The sequence below is a fragment of the Cavia porcellus genome, unplaced genomic scaffold, assembly GCF_034190915.1.
Source record: "Cavia porcellus strain 051 isolate PalLab524CR breed Dunkin Hartley unplaced genomic scaffold, mCavPor4.1 scaffold_12, whole genome shotgun sequence".
In the NCBI taxonomy this organism is placed as follows: Eukaryota; Metazoa; Chordata; class Mammalia; order Rodentia; family Caviidae; genus Cavia; species Cavia porcellus.
The window spans coordinates 75126713-75146452 of record NW_026947495.1 but is presented as its reverse complement, the minus strand read 5'-3'; the positions used below and the strand labels follow the sequence as shown (position 1 = coordinate 75146452).

Here is a 19740-nt window from a genome sequence, read left to right as displayed (position 1 = left end):
AAAGACTATCAACTTCTTACCTTCTATTTCTAATTTAGTATAAGTTCATATTCTTAGTTAAAAGATTGTATTACTTCACCATACCTGTCTGTTAATATAATTGGCTTTTCCAGTGGCTCTGCAGGAAGTTTATGATCCTCAAGAAGTCTCTTAAATAGCAGGGCTTCTTCTACTCTATATGGATTTAGTAACATGACCTCTGTTTTGCATGTAACTAGCCAGGCATCAGGAAACTTGAGATTGTGGATCAAGTAAAGCTCATCTTTGTCTTCTAAGCCAAATCTCTTTTGTTTCTCAAAATTTATTTTCAAGTTTTTCATAGAAAAAGGGACCTGTATTATTTTAATATTTTCATTCCTTTTTTTTTCAGTTTGGGACTGAAAGAGCTCATCGAGTTTCGGCTGATTAGATAATGAGGTTTTCAACTTGTGCTTCTGTGCCAAACTCCAGACATTGGTGGATTTTATCTTTTTCCTGCCATCTTTTAATGGTATTTGTGTCTCTTGTTCAATGGCTTTCTTCATTTGATTATTGTATCGTTCCAAATCTTTAGTAGCCTTTTCTTCATATCTAAGGAAAGATAAAACAGTACTAATAAGCTCATATCAGAAATATAGTAGTATTTAAAGTAAATGTAAAAAAAAAATGAACTGGTTATAGGTCCAATAATAACACATACATTGGCCTAATCCTTCTGTATATGTTCATGCTAAATTATAAACAAAACATAAAATTCATCTATCTAAAATAAGCAGTGAAGAGCAGCCAAAGTGGGAAGAAACTGGCATGGATACACATTTCTATGCTTATATAGCTACAGCCCAGAGGCCTTTCTAGCAGCAAGGCAGGCAAGGCCTCAGTCAGAAAGCCTGTGTCCTAAGAACACAACTACTCGCTTTCAGAACAACTTGAGAGAGAAATACCCCATGGGCGAAGCCCGAGAGGAAAAGCACCATTAGAGGGCTAGATGAGCTGAACAGCGGCTTCAGATGCTGCCTAATGCAGAAAAACATCGAAATGTGGATTCTGAATTCTACAGTTTTATGGCTTTTGTAAACACCTCGGGCTTTCAATTAAAACTGGAGGAAGGCCATAACTTAGAATGAAAAAAAAAAAATGCGCACCAGAACTAAGGAAGTTGTCCTAAGACTAATGGCAAAACTCTCACAATCTCCAATAAAGTGAAAAACAAAGCCTTTACAAGCTAAAGGTGATCCGTAATTTAAGTATCTGGTAAAACAAAAATTAATACTTTTCAGAAGAAAGCAGAAGAAGCAGAATGTATCCCGCAACGTCCAGTTATACAATTAAAAGTTACCACTGAAGAAAAAAGTGAGTCATTGTAAGATGCCACAAATGTTGTAACTAGCAAAAAAAAATTAGCAATAGGTTATTCATAAATATTTAAGGACTTAAACAGGAGAAACATCAACAAAGAAATTATTTTTTTAATGAAATGAAAATGGAAATTCTGGGTTTAAAAATTTGGAGTCCCAAATTTAAAAATTTGAAAGTTGGAAAAGAAAACAATGTTAAAAGAAATACACCCTAACAATTGGCTGATGTGAAGAAATCTAAAAACTTACAGATCTAAAAGCAGCAAATCTAAGGTAGGATAAATGTAAAGAAATCCACACCCAGGTATATTAGAATAAAATCAAATATTAAGATAAAATCATAAGATTGGTCAGAGAGAAAGAGGGAAAAGGGGTGAATGCTATTAGAAGCAATACGCAAATAAACAGTGAAATATTTCAAATGGCAAAATCCAGATTTGATTATATCCAACAAAAATGTCCTTCAAACAAAGATTAAATTGTTATTTTAAGTAAGAGGGGAGTTTTCTGCTAGCATATTTGCAATATTAAAGAATGACTCTGGTTATAAGTACAATTTTACCTACTAGATTTTTACATTTTTTATTAATATATTAAGACTAAGTAGATTATAAAAAATTAAGGATGAACAAGATATTCACTACAGGAAATGTATCTAAAGGCAATAGAATAAAAATTAGACACTAACATACATTTATTTAACCTTAAAGCAACCTGCTCTCCTTCCACAAAAGAAGAAACAAAATATACATAGGACAAGCAGAAAATCGGAAAATGGCAGATCTGTAAGAGTTATGCTTTCTGACAAAATATAAAATTACAAGAATGAGAAAAAGATGTATCATGCACAAAAAAAGTCACAGAGGCTGCTGTAATACAAGATGAAATAAATTTCAACACACAACATAGTATCAAAAATAAAAGTAGATATAAGAGAGATACAACAATTACAAATGCTTATGCAACCAATGACAAATTATACGAAGAAAAACTTTACCAATTTAAAAGTGGAAATAAATACAAATCATAACTGATGATACTAATATATTCCTCAAAAACCACAGAAGACTTTGGTAATACTATTAATTGTTTCCATATAACTGAAACTTTGGAACACTACTATTTAGCAACAACAGAATCCAGATTCTTTTAAGGGAACATGGAACACTTATCAAGGGAGACTAAAAGGCAGGCGCTGTGCTGCTGAGCTATGGCCTGGTGGTATTTATAGCGATATACACATTTATGAAAATTCAACAAACCATGCTGTTAAGATCTTTGGATTTCACTTCAGGTAAAATGTAACCAATTTAAAAGACTAATTTAAGAAACTATTGGTGCAGCTTGGCACGGAGGTGCATGCCGAAATCCAAACACTGAGAGAGGATGGGGCAGAGGACTGCAAGCCAGGGTAACTCAGTGACTTTGTGAAGACCCTACTTCAAAATAAAAAATAACAAAGGGCTGGGGGTATAGCTCAGTACCACAAAACAAAGTGAAAAGAAATGAAATGAAACAAAAACACAGGTAAAATATTGGGTACAGGTACTCAAAAAACCGGATAGAAAAATTATTAAATTTAAGACTGAATTCCAGTCCTGAGGAGTTAAGAATCTGCTCACTATATCATGGAATAAATTCTCTGAACACTACAAAATAAAATTTACATACATTAACACTCCAATTAAAGTCATTAAAACAATGTGAAATAGGAACAATGATTAAATTTATAGTGGTTTCATAGCTAAACATTTTTTCTGTTGCTGTTCTCATCCTAAAGTCATCAATGAAAAAATAAATCCCAATAAACTGAAAACATCTAAACCACTAATTTAACTCAATTTCAAAGGTATAAGATAATAGACACTTCAAAATTATCCTGGGTAAAAAATTAAGGAGTCTTCTGTTAGTAACAAGGAGTAAAATGAAATTTTTAGGGCCAAGGGAATCTAGCACAGAGTCGCGTCAATACTTTTTGTGCAAAACTGATGCCTGGGCCTCCAGGTCACTGGTTCTCAGCCTACGTGCAGAGTGGCCCACTCTAAAATGCCTACAGGTGACTGCAGTGCACAGCAGGAGCCGGCAATACTGCCAAGGGTCACTAAAGTACAGCAGGAGAGGAGACCCTGGAGAAAGCCACTTAGCAGCCTTGCACTCTGAAAATTAATTTTTGCATGCTTCAGTAATGATCAGCAGCAATCATATATTGATATTAGCATCTGTTTCATATTTTTGTGAGGAGTAAAATGAGCTAAAAAATGCCAGCTGGAGTAGTGCCTGGCACACAGCAAATGATGTTCACTATCAATCTTTTCCATCAAGAATGGGACACAATGACTACAGGTTGGCATTAAATAACCTTGCTACATTTTTTGAAGCACATTTTGCTTTAAAAAGATGTTCAATAGTAACGACGATACAGGGACTAGAGAATTACAATTATGTCTAGTCTCCATTTCTTAAGAAACTAGCCAAATTCTATTGTAAGTAACATGCAAATAACATTTGCAGAGCAACTTGAACATATATTTTAGCAACTAAAAATGGTATTATTAGCATCAGAGAGTTGACATACTGGCCACGCAGTTTATTGTCTCGCACCTTTGTAGGTTCAGTTTTCTCAAAAAGAAAAAAAAATCAATGTTTATCAGGTTAGCAAATGATTAGACATTAAAATATTTATATGAAGAATTTCAAGGAATGTATCAAAAGAATATTATCTTTTTCTCAGTTCATAACTCATGAAAATAGTCTCAAATTTAGAAAAAAATATGACCAAGTGAACTATAAATGTTAAAAGTGGGATCAAGAGACAAAAGAGCCTAACATAGCATATAATTTTTGTCATCAGTACTGTACATGTTTATTGAAGAACTATTACCTGAATAAAACTTGGCTTCATTGGAAACCAGATGACAAATGGCTTCATGGCTTATTTTACATGCAATACTTAACACTTTTAAAATTATTTTCTTCCATTTACATTTAGAACCTCAAGTTCTCAATTACTTATACAAAGCACATAATTTTCAAAGCGCATTACAAATAAGTATTTTTAGCTCTTGGACATTCAAATTTCAGTATTTTTCCTGTTGTAGAAAATGAGTTCAAGACAAAGGTCACCATTTGTAATTAATTATAATGTGCAAATTTTCACATATGGTATTAATCTTTTGATTTACTCAAGAAGTCAATTTAATTAGTTCCTTGCGAAATAAAAAAAAAATTATGTCCAAGGAATAGTAGGTAAACGTTAAGCAAAAACAGCTGTTACCTTTGTAGCAATGTCATTATGAGATTCAGCAGCTGAGTGAAAAATATTCATTCTTATTTGACCAGCAATAATGTTCCTGAGATTACATTTAATTTTAAAGTTTACTTCACATTTTCAATAATATTGCAATTGCAACATTACTTTTAGTTATTTTCAAAATAAATCTGTTTATAGCTATCACAAATGAAAACTCAAATTAACACCAACTGACTTGAGACCTCAGGGGCAGGGTCTGGGCCCAAGCATGGATTGTACTACAGTTGAGAAACAGTTTAAGAAAATAATAAGAAGAAAAAAAGCCTTTAAAAAACTAAAACATTTATCTCATTCTAAAATCTGTTCTATGCTCTTAGCAAATGTTTAATAGCTGGAAAACCCTGATCCTAATCCTTACGCTTAAAGAGCCTGCCATGACTTGGTCCCTACCGTCTCCACCTTTTTTTCCTACCGATACACTTTTATATTCTGTTCCTACCATAGAACGCATTTTTCAGTTCCCAAGTAACACTATGTTCCTTCTAGCTTGACAATTCCTTAGTTAGTTTCTACTTAGGGAAACAATTTCTGGTCCCACATAGACGAAATGAAGCCCAAATGCTTAGTGTTCTCATAATTCTATTTTCTTTACCTTAAAACTACATTCCACAATTACTAGTTGTTTAAATATGTATGCATAGGGAAAATATGTTTTCTTTATAAGTAACATGAGTAGCTGGAGTACTTGGAACCTTAAAGACACAACTTTAATTATTATTTTCCTAATTGAAGAAAAGGAGTAGAAAAGAGGAAGAAAAAAAAGAAAGGAAAATAAAGAAAAAACAGGAGTAAAACAAAGGAAAAATGGAATGAGGAACTGCAGAAGAGGGGAATCTACTCTTAAATGCCTTATACTCCTTGCAGAATTTAGGATCATAGTAAGAATTCTAAGATAATGTTCAAAAGAGAAGTTGGTTCTTCTTACTTCTTACTTATGATTTTGGACTCACTTGATCATAGTCCAAGAACTTTAGGCCTGCCATGGTGAAGGTTTTAAAGATTTCAAAGCCAGCTGTGGCCTGTGTACCACAGGTTCACCACCACTGTTTAAAAGACTATAAAATACCATTTTATGACATATAACTAGACTTCTGATTCCAAGATACTTAGATTTTCATGACAAGTTACTATTTGTAGAGTCCAAATTAAACTGATCTAAATATGCAAGTAATATTTTAATCAGGCAGAAAGCAACTACCTATTTATATTCCCCAAATACCCAGTTACCAATAAAAAGAGTACTTTACAGAAGCAAACCTTGAGTTATCCTGAGTAGTAGTATTAATAGCACTAAAATGATCCTGGAACAATGACACAATTCTTTGCATTGTGTTACACAGTTTAGAGACTTAACCTTTTAAAAGGCACAGTCAAGATATTAAAACACCATTGTTTTAACTACTCTAGTGCAAACATTTGTTTAAAAAGGAGTCCTGCCCCAGAAGTTGAACTTTTTAAACAAGAAAACATTGTTCAAAATGAAGATATTGGAAACCTTTAAAAACAAACTTATCAGAAAGCAGTTGAGACTTACACAAAGAAAATCCATTTTAAAACAAAAAATAATCCCCCAAAAACCCCAAATTTAAAAAAAAAGGGATACCAAAAAAGATACTCTAGCCAAGCCAAGAGGCATTTTCCATTCTGCTTTTCTGTAAATAAAAAGTTCAAAATATTGTTTAAACCAGTGAGTCATATAGAATGGAAAGACCTGAGCAGTCAGGTCACATGCAAGCTCTGGAAACTTACTTGAGTTTCTCCTCTTCACTCAATGTCTTCCACAGTTCTTCAATTTGTACAGTTGCATCCTCTAAACTAGTCTTAGGATTTTCTATGAGAAACTGAGCACGATGCTCTTGAGTAAAAAGGGCACTTGCAGACATGGGTTTCTTGATTACTCGATTGCTAATTAAATCATAGGCTGTGAGCTGTCCAGACTTGTTATCTATCACATTTGATTTTCTGTTACAAGGGCCATCACTGAGATTCTCTTGTTCAAGGCTGGAATGATTACTCTTGCTTACTTTATGTGCTAAACTTTCCTGGGGCACTAAAATTTTCACAGGTTCAATATTCTCTCCCATTGAATTCTTCAGAGCATTTCCCTTGCTCCAGTCATCTGCAGAGATTTCCAGAGACTTCTCAGGAGCTTCTGCTTCATTTTCCCTCTTTTCATCAATATGGCCTCGACCATCATTTCCTAGTTGGGCATGCTTAACAGAACTCACAAAACAAGTGTCACTATCTGCACTCTGGCCATCCTCTGATGGCAAGTTATTCATTGAGATTTTTTGGTGTGTATTTCTGGTGTCCTTATTAATGCTACAGTTTTCACTATTAAAATGATCATCACAATGTTCATCAATACTTATCTGCTGATTTAAATTATTAGTGTTTTCTCTTGATTCATCATTATGTACATCACTTGGAAAAGGAATGACTGAAGTATCAACATTTGGGTAATTATTTCCAGATGATTCCATTTTATTAAAGAGCACATCTGTTTCTGCTGTTTTACTAACAACCATGTCAATTGAGGAAACATCTGTTTTATTATTTTCATAACACTCTGTACTAGGTAGTGGTCCATAACAAGTTGTCATCAGATTTTCAAGAGCAATTAAAACAGATTCCTAAAAAATACAAATTAACAAATATTAAGAGATATTATGAAAATAATACAAAAAATTAAAAATGAAACAAGTTTTAAAATATAAAAACAGGCTGCAAAAATTTATAAATAGAATAGATACAAAAATTATCTGAAAAAGGTTACCTTATTCTGTAATAATACTTGACTTTTATCTGGTGTTAGATTTACATCCACATCAGTTGTAGGAACATCAATTTTCAGAAAGAAAATGGGATACAAACGAGAAGATTCCTTGAGGCACTTCAGATTATAGTACTGTCGGATTAACTAGAAATATATGTAAGGATCAAAACACAAAAGTATCATTTATATACCAAACTGCCAACCTTCAAATACCACCAAACCCAGCAGATTCAACTGAAACACTGAGTAGCTGCAACCACCCAGAAGGAAACCAGTGTGTCAGCAGGGCCAGTGGTCCCGAGGAGGCCCTGATCTCACAAAGCTCAAGCACTGTAAGAAGCACAGACATCCAGTGCAGCTGGCTTCCAGGCTAAAACTCATAGTGACATGTAAGGTTTGAAGGCCTTCGGTTCACAGCAAAACTGCTACTTTCTAGCTACTTAAGTAAGTCACTTAATATTTCTTTTCTCAGTATAAAAGGTGATAATTATGCATCAGTGCTATTGTAAAAGAAACATATTATGTAAATACCACCCAGAACAATGCTTAGTAAATTATCTGTTTATTGTCTTCTTTTCCTTGTTTTAGAGAAAATTCTACTAGCCATTCTTGTAACACTTTGGCAAATGACAGAGCTGATTTTAAATTTCTGGCCAAAGTGATACTTTTTTCTAAAAGTGGTTACCTTTAATATGTCTTTCTGATGGATGGGTCGATTATTTATAAAGATGAAACTTCTCTCTGGAGTCGAAAGACTTGTTGAAGAGTGATCTGCATCAAGCTTTGGAAGGAATCCACTTAAATGAATCTGTAATTATAATAAACAGTCATAAAATATCTGATATCCACATCCAATGGTCTGGCTGTACACAACACATTAAAAGACTTTAAAAAGTCAAAAAATAGATTTTTAACTTAAGACCAAGAGTTACAAACCTCATATTCTCAAGAATTAACCTTGAATAAAATACTGAAGTATACTAAACTCTAAAGAAAATGAACATTCATAAAATCTTCAGTCATACTTTTAAATATTTAACCATCTTAGGCCCACTGTACTCATTCTCTACTCAACTTTACCTTCTTTTCTTTTTTATAGTTTTTTCCCCCCATCTGGGCTTTCTTTCTGGCTATTTCTCCTTTTCTCTTAAGCATAAAGAAGTTGCTACAAAGTATACTACGAAGTTAATCTTACTGGACCTGCATTTCTGAGTTTTAGAAAAGTGTCTTTTATTCTTTGAATTAACTTCCTGGGGGCACCTGTTACACTTTATCTTCATTTTTGCTTAAAGAAATTTTCTGCAAAAATTTTAATCATTATTTACAAGTTGACTTTATGATACAAATGTACAAATGAGGAAGAAAAAAATGAAGGATACAAGAAAAGATAACCAGAGAAAGTGAGAGATTTAAGGGGTATGAGGAAGAGTTCATGTTCTTATCTTCTACCCTTAGGTAATTAACACAGCTAAGGATACTATACAAAATGTTAAAAATACAGGCCGGAGTTAGACTACCAGGGTTTGAATCGCAGCTTGAGTACTAACTGTGATTTTGGTCAAGTTAATTAAAATATAGGCCTATAATCTCTCATCTAAAAAACTGAAACAGTGTGTTATTAACCAGCTAAGAAACACCAATACTAAAATTTTTTCTTGGGTTAAAGAAAGCAAGTATGTCAGTGAGACTGCTATTTTTAGTTGACAGAAACCCCAAGGCTCCTTCCCAGTATAAGCCTGTAGGCTACCACCTCTGTCTATCACTATCCCTGCCCTTGGAATAAGTGTTTAAAGAGACGTGTTACCAGTTTTAGAACACTAAGTGCATTATTGTCACAGTGCCAACTTGTGCCAATTAGAAAAAATAAATTAATAAATCTGGATAATCCATTACAAAACGATACCACTTAATTAACTGTAAAATTTCACAGCATTTATAACTGGTTGTATAATTTAACCAGGTAACATGAGACCTTTCTTAAAACACCTGCTGGGCATCAGGGAAAGACTGTTTAAGATCCGAAACACCTACTTGGTGGGTGAATTTTTTTAAAAATCTGCTCTCCAATTGGGAGGGGTAAGAATAAAGAAGAAAGTGAAGAAAAAAACAAGTTGTTTCAGGCTTCCTTTCACACTACTTTATATGCTGTTACACTGTAGACGACTTTCAGACATTGAGCTTTAAAATGGTTTAGGATAATCTTAAAAAGTTATATTCAAATCATTTAGAACATAAAATAAAACTTCTCATAAATAAAATAAAAAAGACCAAATCAGTGCAACAAAATAAAAATGAGACAGGCCTTGTAAGATTCTGGACCTCAGCCTAGAAATGGAAATGTAAACTGAAGGCAAAGTCCAATCAAATACCGGTCCCCAGATTGCTTCTCAACTATGAGCTCTTTTTCCTCCCTCTTCAAACCCTTATTTTGGCTTCTCCTTTAATGACCAACTGCAGTCACCTTATTTGACTCTCTGAGGTCCCTGCCATCATAGACAGATGGAAATGTATGAATCCATTTCAGTGTTCTCTTGGTCTTTCTGCTTCCTTTACACATGCTCCTTGACTGGCTTCTCTCCTTTCCTTAGCTCTATAAATGATGATGGTCCCTGTGAATTTCATCATCAGATCCTTTTTTTTTTCCTAGCTCTCCAATTACTATAAATAATTTCAGTCACAACTATAGTTACAACAACTAGTCATATAAAACGGTAAGACATAGATACTGTAGTTTCTATTTCTCTCACTCCCAACTGCTTACCATCTACAACTGTCACAAAACTAGTCTCAAACTCAAAGCTTCATAAAATATGTCATCCCACTTCTCCCTGCTGCTCAATCGGCTCCTCCTGTCTTTGGTATAACAGAATCCTGCCATTTACACGTTGTGTCAAACCCGCCTCCTTTGCGCCACCATCACGTTGATACAGCCCTAATGGTCTCCCAACACTAATCCTTCTCCTCTTTCAGCCATAGAACCTTTGTAAAATGTGGAGTTTCATGTCTCAATAATTTAAAGATTCTGATAACAAGAGTGAAACAAGTTCATGTGAAAATTCCCTTCTCCATTCCAAGCACAAACTACACAGCAGTGACAAAATCAATTGCTAATTTAAAAACCCCTAACCACAGAAAACAATGACTTATGGATGCAAAACATGTAACGGAGTGACGGTTTAAGATAAAAGCCCTACGTGCTACATTATCAGACACAAGTTATGTCATTTGGAAATGAACTTCTGGAAAGAAAATAAGGAAACAAAACACTTTATGTAAGGCAGGGGATTGAAATTAGTCTTTCTGTTTGAATTAGGGAGCTCATATACCATCATCCCAGGAAAAAATAAATAAAACTTTAAAATGCTATGTGATCACTGTCTGGAGCTACTTGCCAGGGTCACAGGAAAGAACAGAGACAACTCTAAAACCAAGAACAAAGCTAAGCCAAACTGGCTAGAAAGAGAAGTCTGTAAAATCTTGGCTGGCCGAGGCATAAGCTGCTAATATAACACCTAGTTTTGAATTAGAGATGGACAGAGGAATATCTGCCAAACTATGGAATGGGAGAGGTAAGTGGGGAGAGGAAATAAAACAACAAAGCAAACCTGCATTCAAAATAATTTCAAAACTTAAAATTTCAAAGTATATAAAATACCACAGAATAAAGAATTTTTTCTCTGAAAAACAGAAACCACAGAGCAATACGGAAAAGACTCTGAGCAGTACAGTGATACCTTGGTACTTATTGCTAATTGGTTCTGGAAGGCATAATGAGGACCCAACAAATTGTTTTAGCTGAAAGGGACAACAAGTCAGAAGGAAATGGACCCCAACAAGCCTACTTCCACATCAAGTACCAAACAAATGACTGGGACAAAAGTTTCACATCAAAAGGCACTAAACTCAACAAGTTTCAGAGCAGAGAGGTAGAAAAACATGGCTATAAACAAATTAAAATAAGTAATCACAACTAAGTTTAGAGAAGAATATGAAAATAAATTCTGAATTCTAAAAACAAATACATAGTTCAGGGGTTAAAAATCAGGCACTACTGAGGAATTCGTGAAGAAGTTAGCATGGAGTAATGTAGAGATTAAACTTTCAAAGAGAAGACATCACAAGGAGCTCAGTCAGGTCAAAAGAGCCACACTTGAAAAATACCTAAAAAGCTGTCACAGTAGTGGCTCAGAGGAGATCATCATCCACAGGAAAGATGCCCCTCCCATTCAGGGTCCCTACAGATAAAAAATGGACTCTAACATTAAGTGAAGAGATATATAAAGATCACTGCTTGGCTCCTGAGTGGTATACCTAAGGACCTTGTGAAAATGCAGGTTCTGATTCAGCAGATCTGAGCTAGAGCCCAAGACTCTTTTTCTAATAAGCTTCCATTTGATATCAACACGTCTGTACACTAAATTAGTACGGCCAGTGCAGTGTATCTAGAGCATGAGCAACAAAGTCCTATGAAGCACAGGAAACCTGGAGAATTTAGATGCACCCTTAGAATCCTGAGTCAGTTACTGTAAGCAACAGAGTTCTAGGAGTCCTACAGACTTAAGTTAACAGCCAACAAAACAAAAGGCCTCTTCTCTAAAGAAACTAATGACAATGTGTCTTACCTCCATTTGAACTAATTTTATGCTAGAAGGGAAGAAAGAAAGAAAGAAAAGAGGATGGAGAGAGACAGACATAATTAATTTCTTTAGAACTAGAGCAGGATGGACACAGTATGCAGATCAAGCCCTAAGCCCTCAATGCTATTATGGCAATTGGGGTTCTCCCAGAACCTAGGAACACTGTAAAAAATTTGATTACACAGCCCTGAAGGACTTCGAGTCCACAGTCAATAAGCCCAGCCATCAACACCCAATTAGATTTCCTATTCATGGGGAAAGACAGAATCAGATACTCTGCAAAAAAGACCTCTTAGGTAAGCAGAAAAAGATTATTAAAGGAAGAAATACTCTAAAAACAAAGTCGTAGTATCTTTAGAAAAGGTTAAAACTTTATAAGAAATTATAGAAGAACAATAAACAGCACTTAGTGGGGCTGAGGCAGGAGGATCACCATGAGTTTGAGGTCAACCTAGACTACATAGTGAGTTCAAGCCAAACTGAAGCACACAGTGAGATCCTGTCTCAAAACAAACAAACAAAACAAAACAAAAATGTTTATAGGAGTAGAAACACAGCTGAGTGGTAGACCATGAGGCCTTACGTTTACTTCTAAGTATTGCAACAATAGCAACAACAAAATTATGTATGAAAATTTGCTAATATTAAGCTTGATGATAAAAATGTTTTACTGACAAAATTGAAAGAGGAAAAAGCAAGTAAGTGAGGGAAGTACCATCTATTATAGGGAGTCAAAAAGCACTAAAGCTGATAGACCAAGAAAAGAAAGTTTGAGTATATATTTACCACAGGTAAGGGAAAGAAAACATGAGCAAGCTCAATACCTTTACAATGTAAAAAAAAGGTAAGATTCTAAATTGAAAAATTTTTTTTTAAAAGATCAATCTAAGCAATAAAAAATAAAAGCAGAGATAGGAAAGAAGGTTAGCTCTCTATGTACTTTCTTTCCTACCTACTTTATATATGTATTTTGATAAATATGTCAAAAGAAAAACCTTTTATCCAAACTCTCATAAAGAGATATATTTTAACCACATCATTACCTAGTCAAAATCATGAACAAACGTTTTTGTGCATACCTGAGATTCTTCTGAGTGGTACTGAAAAGACTCCAAGTTGCCCATAATGGCAGTCCCCAGAACCGACATGAGAGCCATCTTGTGGTCAGGCACTCTACTTTTCTGCCAAATAACTGCCTGGAGATGAAATGACATACACAACTTTTAACACAACGCAGTTACTAAATTCAAGAACTTATAGTAATTATTTCTATATTTATTAATTTATTTATAGAATGGACTCATGAGCTATAAAGTCTGACAAAACAAACTGTGATTCCAAATTCTAGAAATTGCACAAATTGCATTGCTCAGTATACTCAATTTCCCTTAGCCTCAGTCTTCTGACAAACAGCTGTTTCCTTTTCAGAGTTGTTGAGAAATGAAAATATATAATGTAGGCAAGCACACAGATCATCATGGCATAAAAGTTTCCACTCAATATTCTCTCTTTCTTTCTCATCTTAATCTTCAGAATATGTACTTCAATGTATATGTGGAATTTAAGAGTTACTCCAAATAATTACTATTTTATGGAGGTAGACAGCCATGCAACAAAATTTCTGTAAATAGTTGCATAAGTGAAATATTTTAGAAAAAACATGTACTTTAAAATTATCTTTATAATTACTTTTAATACACAAAGAACTTATAGTCAACTGAATTTCAGAGACAGTCGTGATAAGCTTGTTTTTTTTTTACTACACGCATGTAGTTTAGTAGATTAGGAGAACCATGCATGGCCTAGAGACTAGACCAAAGTCTGACTCTGAAATGCACCATCAGGTTTGATATACTGCAATCTTTTTGGTAATAAGGTCCAATTATAGTCAAATCCCTTAAGAAACTGTCAATACAGAAACAATTCATTTGCTCAACAAATATTCACTTAGCGTTCCCTAAATCTTGATAAACATGCGCAAAGGACCAAGGGAGAGACATCAACATTCAAGAGAGACCAAAAAGGAGTGGCTACAGAAGTAGAAAGAACATTAAAGAGTGACCAAAAAATTTTTTTACAAAAGGAAATGGCTATGTGTACCAATATTTAATTAGTAAACCTCAATTGTGAAGGCAATCTGCCACATACAGGGAAAAGTAGGTTGCACAAAGATGATATACAATGAACAAAAAAAATGCAGTGGGAACAAAACAAAGAGTATATGGTAGTGGCTTAAGTGCAATTGCTATCATTTGAGTGTCTCCTCCAAAACTCATGTTGAAATTTCACTGCCATTTTAACAATGTTAAGAGGAGACACTGAGAAAAATGAAGCTTAAACAAACTGATTTTCCTAAAGAAATACTGTAGGCTGGAATCAAGATGTACACTTAAAATTTTTCTGGCTCTAAACCTATCATTCTTTTTTACTTTACATTTTTTCTCCTCTTGTATGGCAAAGGCACCAATAATCTAGAACCAAATCCAGACTTGAAACAGGAACTCCCCAAAAAGTAAAGTGTCTGACAAATGCATTTTTGAAGTATGAGTACCATGTGATATCCCATGTAATTTCCAGTTACCTTGAGGGATTAACAAATATCTTCAAAAACAAAATTATTTTTAACCTAGTCATTTACAGATACACTATTTTTCTTTAAAAGAAGGACAAGGAATAAAACTGGGGTCCTTAAATCAAAGAAACCTAAAATTTGAATGTCCAAAAAGAGCTGGACATTGTGGGCACCACTGTAGTCTCAGCACTCCAGGGGGCTGAGGTGGGAGCATTGTAAGTTCCAGCCCAGCCTGGGCAATTTAGATTTAGAATATCAAAATATTTTTAAAGGGGGGGGGGAGATGAGCATGTGGTACAGTAGGAAGAGCCTAGGTTCTGTCTCTTGTGCTCCGGGGTGGGAGTGGGGGTAAAGGGAACAAAAAAAAAAAAAAAATCAAAAACCACAATCGTAGTATTTTACAGAACATTTTGGAGAATACAGTTGGTCACATCTAAGGATTTCTAAATTTTCAAAAAATTTTATTCACTAATATTATACAGAAAGAGATGTGGAATAATTAGTCAAAAACAGCAATGCTACAAAAAATTCAGGTATTTTCCCATTCTTAAATTCAACTTTTCACTACCTGCTTCTTAGAAAGTAACCTGTATCAGAAAAAGAACAAAAAATACACAAATCAAAGTATAAAAATAAATTGTACACAATTTTAGAATTAAGAAACATGTTTAATATGGCCATTTCTAAACAATATTCTGTGATGTTTTGTTAACTACATTTATACATAAGGGTTAATAAAAAGACTATTTAAAGTATGAAGTGCCAGGAGATGGATATAAAGACCACAGGCATTTCCAATCCTTTATCAAGTGTCATAATATATAAATATTTGGGTTAATTAAAATTTTTAGAAAAACTCATTTTGAATTTTCTAATAAATGCTTATTGAGCATCTACTTTGTACCAGATTCTAAGCTAAAAAAGAGCCTTGGCTCCTAAAGAACTAAAAACGTAACAAGAAAATGGATCCTAAGTCTGCTGTATACAGAACTTGCTATGTGGGTAAGACTGGAAAAAGGATTTTGCCTCTCTGATTAATTACTCCTGATTTTTTTAAAAAAAAGCACATGCAACACTTTAAAGGATAGTTGGAGATAAGGCTACAGAGATAGGAGAAAAATTATTAATAAGCTAGCACACAATACAGAGTGTTTAGTTTCCTTTATCTGAAATACCCATTTTGCTGGAAAAACCTAATTGGGAAAATAACACAATCAGATGTGAATGTCAGAAAGAGACCTTTGGAAAGATTGGTTTAGTGAGAACTAAAGCTAGAATAACATTGAGTTTAAAAAAAAAAAAAAAAAGACAACTAAAGAAAAAAACGAAATCAAAATGACAGGACCACACTACTCCAACTCAGAGTCTAGCTCCCACCGAGGACATGCAAAATGAAGTTCACATGCAAGGCACTTCGGCAAGGGGCCCTGTGAAAGCGAGTTCCTGCTCTACTACCTGTGATGCTACTGCTTTCTGCTCTTCTACAAGTATAATGGACTGCCTGCCAGTGAATTTACAAGGTTAGCTTTCCAGTTTTTGCTTTTATTTTTAAGGTAAACCACTCACAAAGAAGGGTACTTCACTGGTATTAACACTGTACTCACAATCACCGAGCTGGGTTACAGAACCAGCCCTGATAAGAGGAAAACTGACAGACTAAAAGCTGAGCGCACACTTGAAGTGCTTCAATGACTGACTACACAAATTCCTCCAGCCTCCGGACCTGGGAAACTGGAGAGGCAGTATTTTCATTCAGTGAAACGGAAAATCCGGGTGAAAAGGCTTGGTGGCAAGAGGAAGTTGGGGAGGTCAGCTTGTTTAGTGCGGAGTCCCTGGTACCAAGAACACCTGGTCACCAATTAGGTTCATCAACACTTACTTAAGTTTTCCAGGTTTACTAAGTTAAATCATTACACCATTCCCACCTACTCTACTGCATGGATATGCATTTGAACTATCCTTTCATCAGCTGATGGGTATTTAGATTGTTTCTATGTTTCAGAACTATGGATAACAAGACTTTGAGTGGACACAGGTTTTCATGTCTCTTGCATATATACATAGGGGTAGAATTGCTGGGCTATATGTTTAACTTTTGAAGAACTGCCACATATGCACACAAGGATTTTTTGTGTAGCAGCTCTTCAGCCAGCCAGCAGCTGATGAGTGCCTGAAAATATTCAAAACTAACAGAAAGTACATAAGGTTCTGAATAGTCGGCTTGATGGGAGTGAAATGACCCACAGTAGAAGTCCCTTATAATAAGGAAGTGTTGCATAATGAATACTTATTCACAAAAAATGTTCACTTTAAAGCTGTATCAGCTCTCAGATATGCACACACATATATGCAACACTCCCTCATGCATACACGAAGAAACATTCTCTCTTGCTCTCGCTCGCTCTCATAGTGCTGGGGATCAAAGCCAATGCCTCATACATACTAAGCAAGCAGTCTACCATTAAGCAACATCTCAATGATAAATATATATACATATACATAATAGAAAACATTTCAAGAAACTAATGCCTTAAAAGTAATGCACTAATGAGTATAAATATAGGTACAATTGCTTTATAAACATATTATTTCTATTACAGTGATGCTTCAGGTACAGGTATAAATCTCAGCTGCTGATTAATGGAAGTCTGCTATTTCACAGTGTTCCTTACAGAATACAGAATTGTGGAAATATTAGTTCAATAACTGGGTTCTGGAAAAGCTATCAAGTATCAGAACAGGAAATGTGATTTAGAAGTTCTTTCTATTTTAAAGGGAACACTGCTGCTAGTAACATAGATGACTTCACACTGGTCAATTATTGCATCAGGGGCAGGGCATAGGGTGTTTCCAACTAGTTACACTGGGATTAGCAATAAATAATATGCAATTAGCAATAAATAATAAATAAGGTCTGCCAACAGGTAGAATCTTCATACTACTTAAACAATACTTATTTTTAAATCAGAATTCATTATTTTAAAATTAAATTATCAAATGTAATAAAAACGGAATGCAGGAGATATTGAATTTTTAACTATATTTACCAGGGAAAATAGAATGCTTTCTCTACCACTTCATCAATTCTACAAAATTTTCCAAAACAGAGATTATCTTTTCACTTCCTGAAGTTTTTGTACATCTTGCCTTTAGGCTGAAAGCTTAACATGTGCTAAAAATACACACAAATCTCCATATGTTTTCTATCTAGGTCACAGAACGTTGGAGCATCTAGATGTGCCAAGTAAGAATCTGACTCTGGTCAGTATGATGACAGTGCAAAACTACTTCAATCAAAAATATATTATTACACACACACCATCTTAGGTTTGATTGAAGTCAGCCAAATATATCTTGTCCCTTTTCCCTTGTTCCTGCTTCACTGACACACGCGGTTTAAAGAAAATGAAGCCAGGTGATAATACCTAATATTTAACTAGCAAACCTCAAGTGCAAAGGCAATCTGTGATATACAGGGAAAAGTAGGCTGCACAAAGATGATACACAATTAACTAAAAAAAAAGCAATGACAACGCTTTCCCAGATACAAAACAAAGAGTATGTTACTAGATTAAAGTGCAAATGCTCTCATATGAAAGTCTCCTCCAAAACTCATGTTGAAATTTCACTGCCATCCTAACAACATTAAGAGTAGATCCTTTTAGACCTGCTACTATGTCATGGAGCATGACCCTCAACAATCGATTAATGCGGAACAGCACAGTAGGTTAGTTATGTCAAGAGTGGATTCTTGATTTTAAAAAGGGTCAATTCAGTTCAATTTCCTGTCTCTCAAGCTCGCTTGCCTTTTGTGATGAAGCCCATGTAAGAGGAGGTCCTTGAATCCCGAACTTTCCAGCTTCCAGAATCATAAGCCAAGTAAACCTACTGCTTCTAAATTTGAGCAGAAAACAGACTAAGACAGCAACTGAATTCTTTCTGCGACATATATGCTCAAATGTACTAAGCTCACATTTGAATTTTCTAAAATCTAGATGTCTTGATTACTAGTTCCAAAATATAACTGAATCCAGTTAGTCTAACTGGATCTGTACCTATTGCCATTTACTCCTGGTAAGTACTGCAGGGACTCTGGATCAGAAAACGACAGGGACACAAACGCAGCATTAAGAAGGTCATTTTCCTACACTGGCCATATGGCAACCATTAGCCATAGCACCTTATCTCTGAGACATTACTAAAAGTTTTAAATTCAACATAAAATTATGGATTACTCCATCACAGTTTCAGTGTTGCTGTTAAAAGAACAGTATCACTTTCTACTAACACACTATGCATTAATATGATGTGATTATTGTTAAGCAGCCTTGGACTTTTAAAACTGATTGTATTTTGATAAAATTTATTCAACAACTCTGAATTCCAAATCACGTGTTCACGTTTACTCTACTTAAATATTTCTTATTTTAATATTCTCTTTCTGGAATAGAACATATGTAACTATTTTCTTTCCTGAAGATTATAAAGAAATTAATAAGACATTTTAGCTATCAGAGAAGGGAATTAAAAGTGAGGCAAATGAGACACAAAATTTTTCACTCTATCTTTTCCTATTTTTTGATTTGAACCACATAAAAGTAGGAACTAAAAATCAAATAAAAGCCAGATAGCCTAATCCCAGATGCTTGGGAGATGGAGCTAAGATGATGACAGGCTGAAGCCCAGCCTGGACAATTTAACAAGACTTTATCTCAAAATAAAAAATTAAAAGGGCCGAGGATGAGGCTCAGAGGTAGAGTACCTGCCTAGCACTCACAAAGTCTTGGGTTCAATCTCCAGTACCAATACAAAGGAAAAAAAATTAAAACATAAAAATGTAAAGTTAATGTTTTGCATGACTTTCAAAGGGAGATTGTAGGACTAGTTTCTTTGCATTTTTTAAAAACAAAGAAGATTGTCTCAGATCTGGTCTCTTCTACTGCAGAAGGGTTTTTCTTGTGTAGACCCTTTTCCCATGCCTATGCAACTGCCTGCACTACCAAACCACCTTCCACAGCTTTACACATCATTCAATGCCAGGAGAATTATTCTATTTTGTTAGTCTCCTATCCAACTCCTCAGTGGTTGCTTTCTGAACACTTCCCAAG

General features: G+C 34.7%; 1 protein-coding gene across 11 annotated transcripts in view; it reads right to left on the bottom strand.

Moving 5' to 3' along the window:
- Pms1 (PMS1 homolog 1, mismatch repair system component) overlaps nucleotides 1-19740 on the bottom strand; it is an 87527-nt gene that overhangs the window by 10619 nt on the left and 57168 nt on the right. For 6 of the 11 annotated variants that reach the window (XR_001199055.3, XM_023561066.2, XM_003478657.5 and 3 more), the window contains 5 exons: nucleotides 13140-13256; nucleotides 8109-8231; nucleotides 7424-7567; nucleotides 6397-7280; nucleotides 85-570 (listed from right to left, as the gene is read on the bottom strand). Coding sequence is in view for 7 of the 11 variants with exons in the window: in XM_023561066.2 (XP_023416834.2) it covers nucleotides 85-570; nucleotides 6397-7280; nucleotides 7424-7567; nucleotides 8109-8231; nucleotides 13140-13256 (1754 nt within the window). In the remaining 4 variants the exon portion in view is untranslated. The other 5 variants (XR_010050925.1, XM_063259435.1, XR_010050924.1 and 2 more) reach the window with 4 other exon arrangements.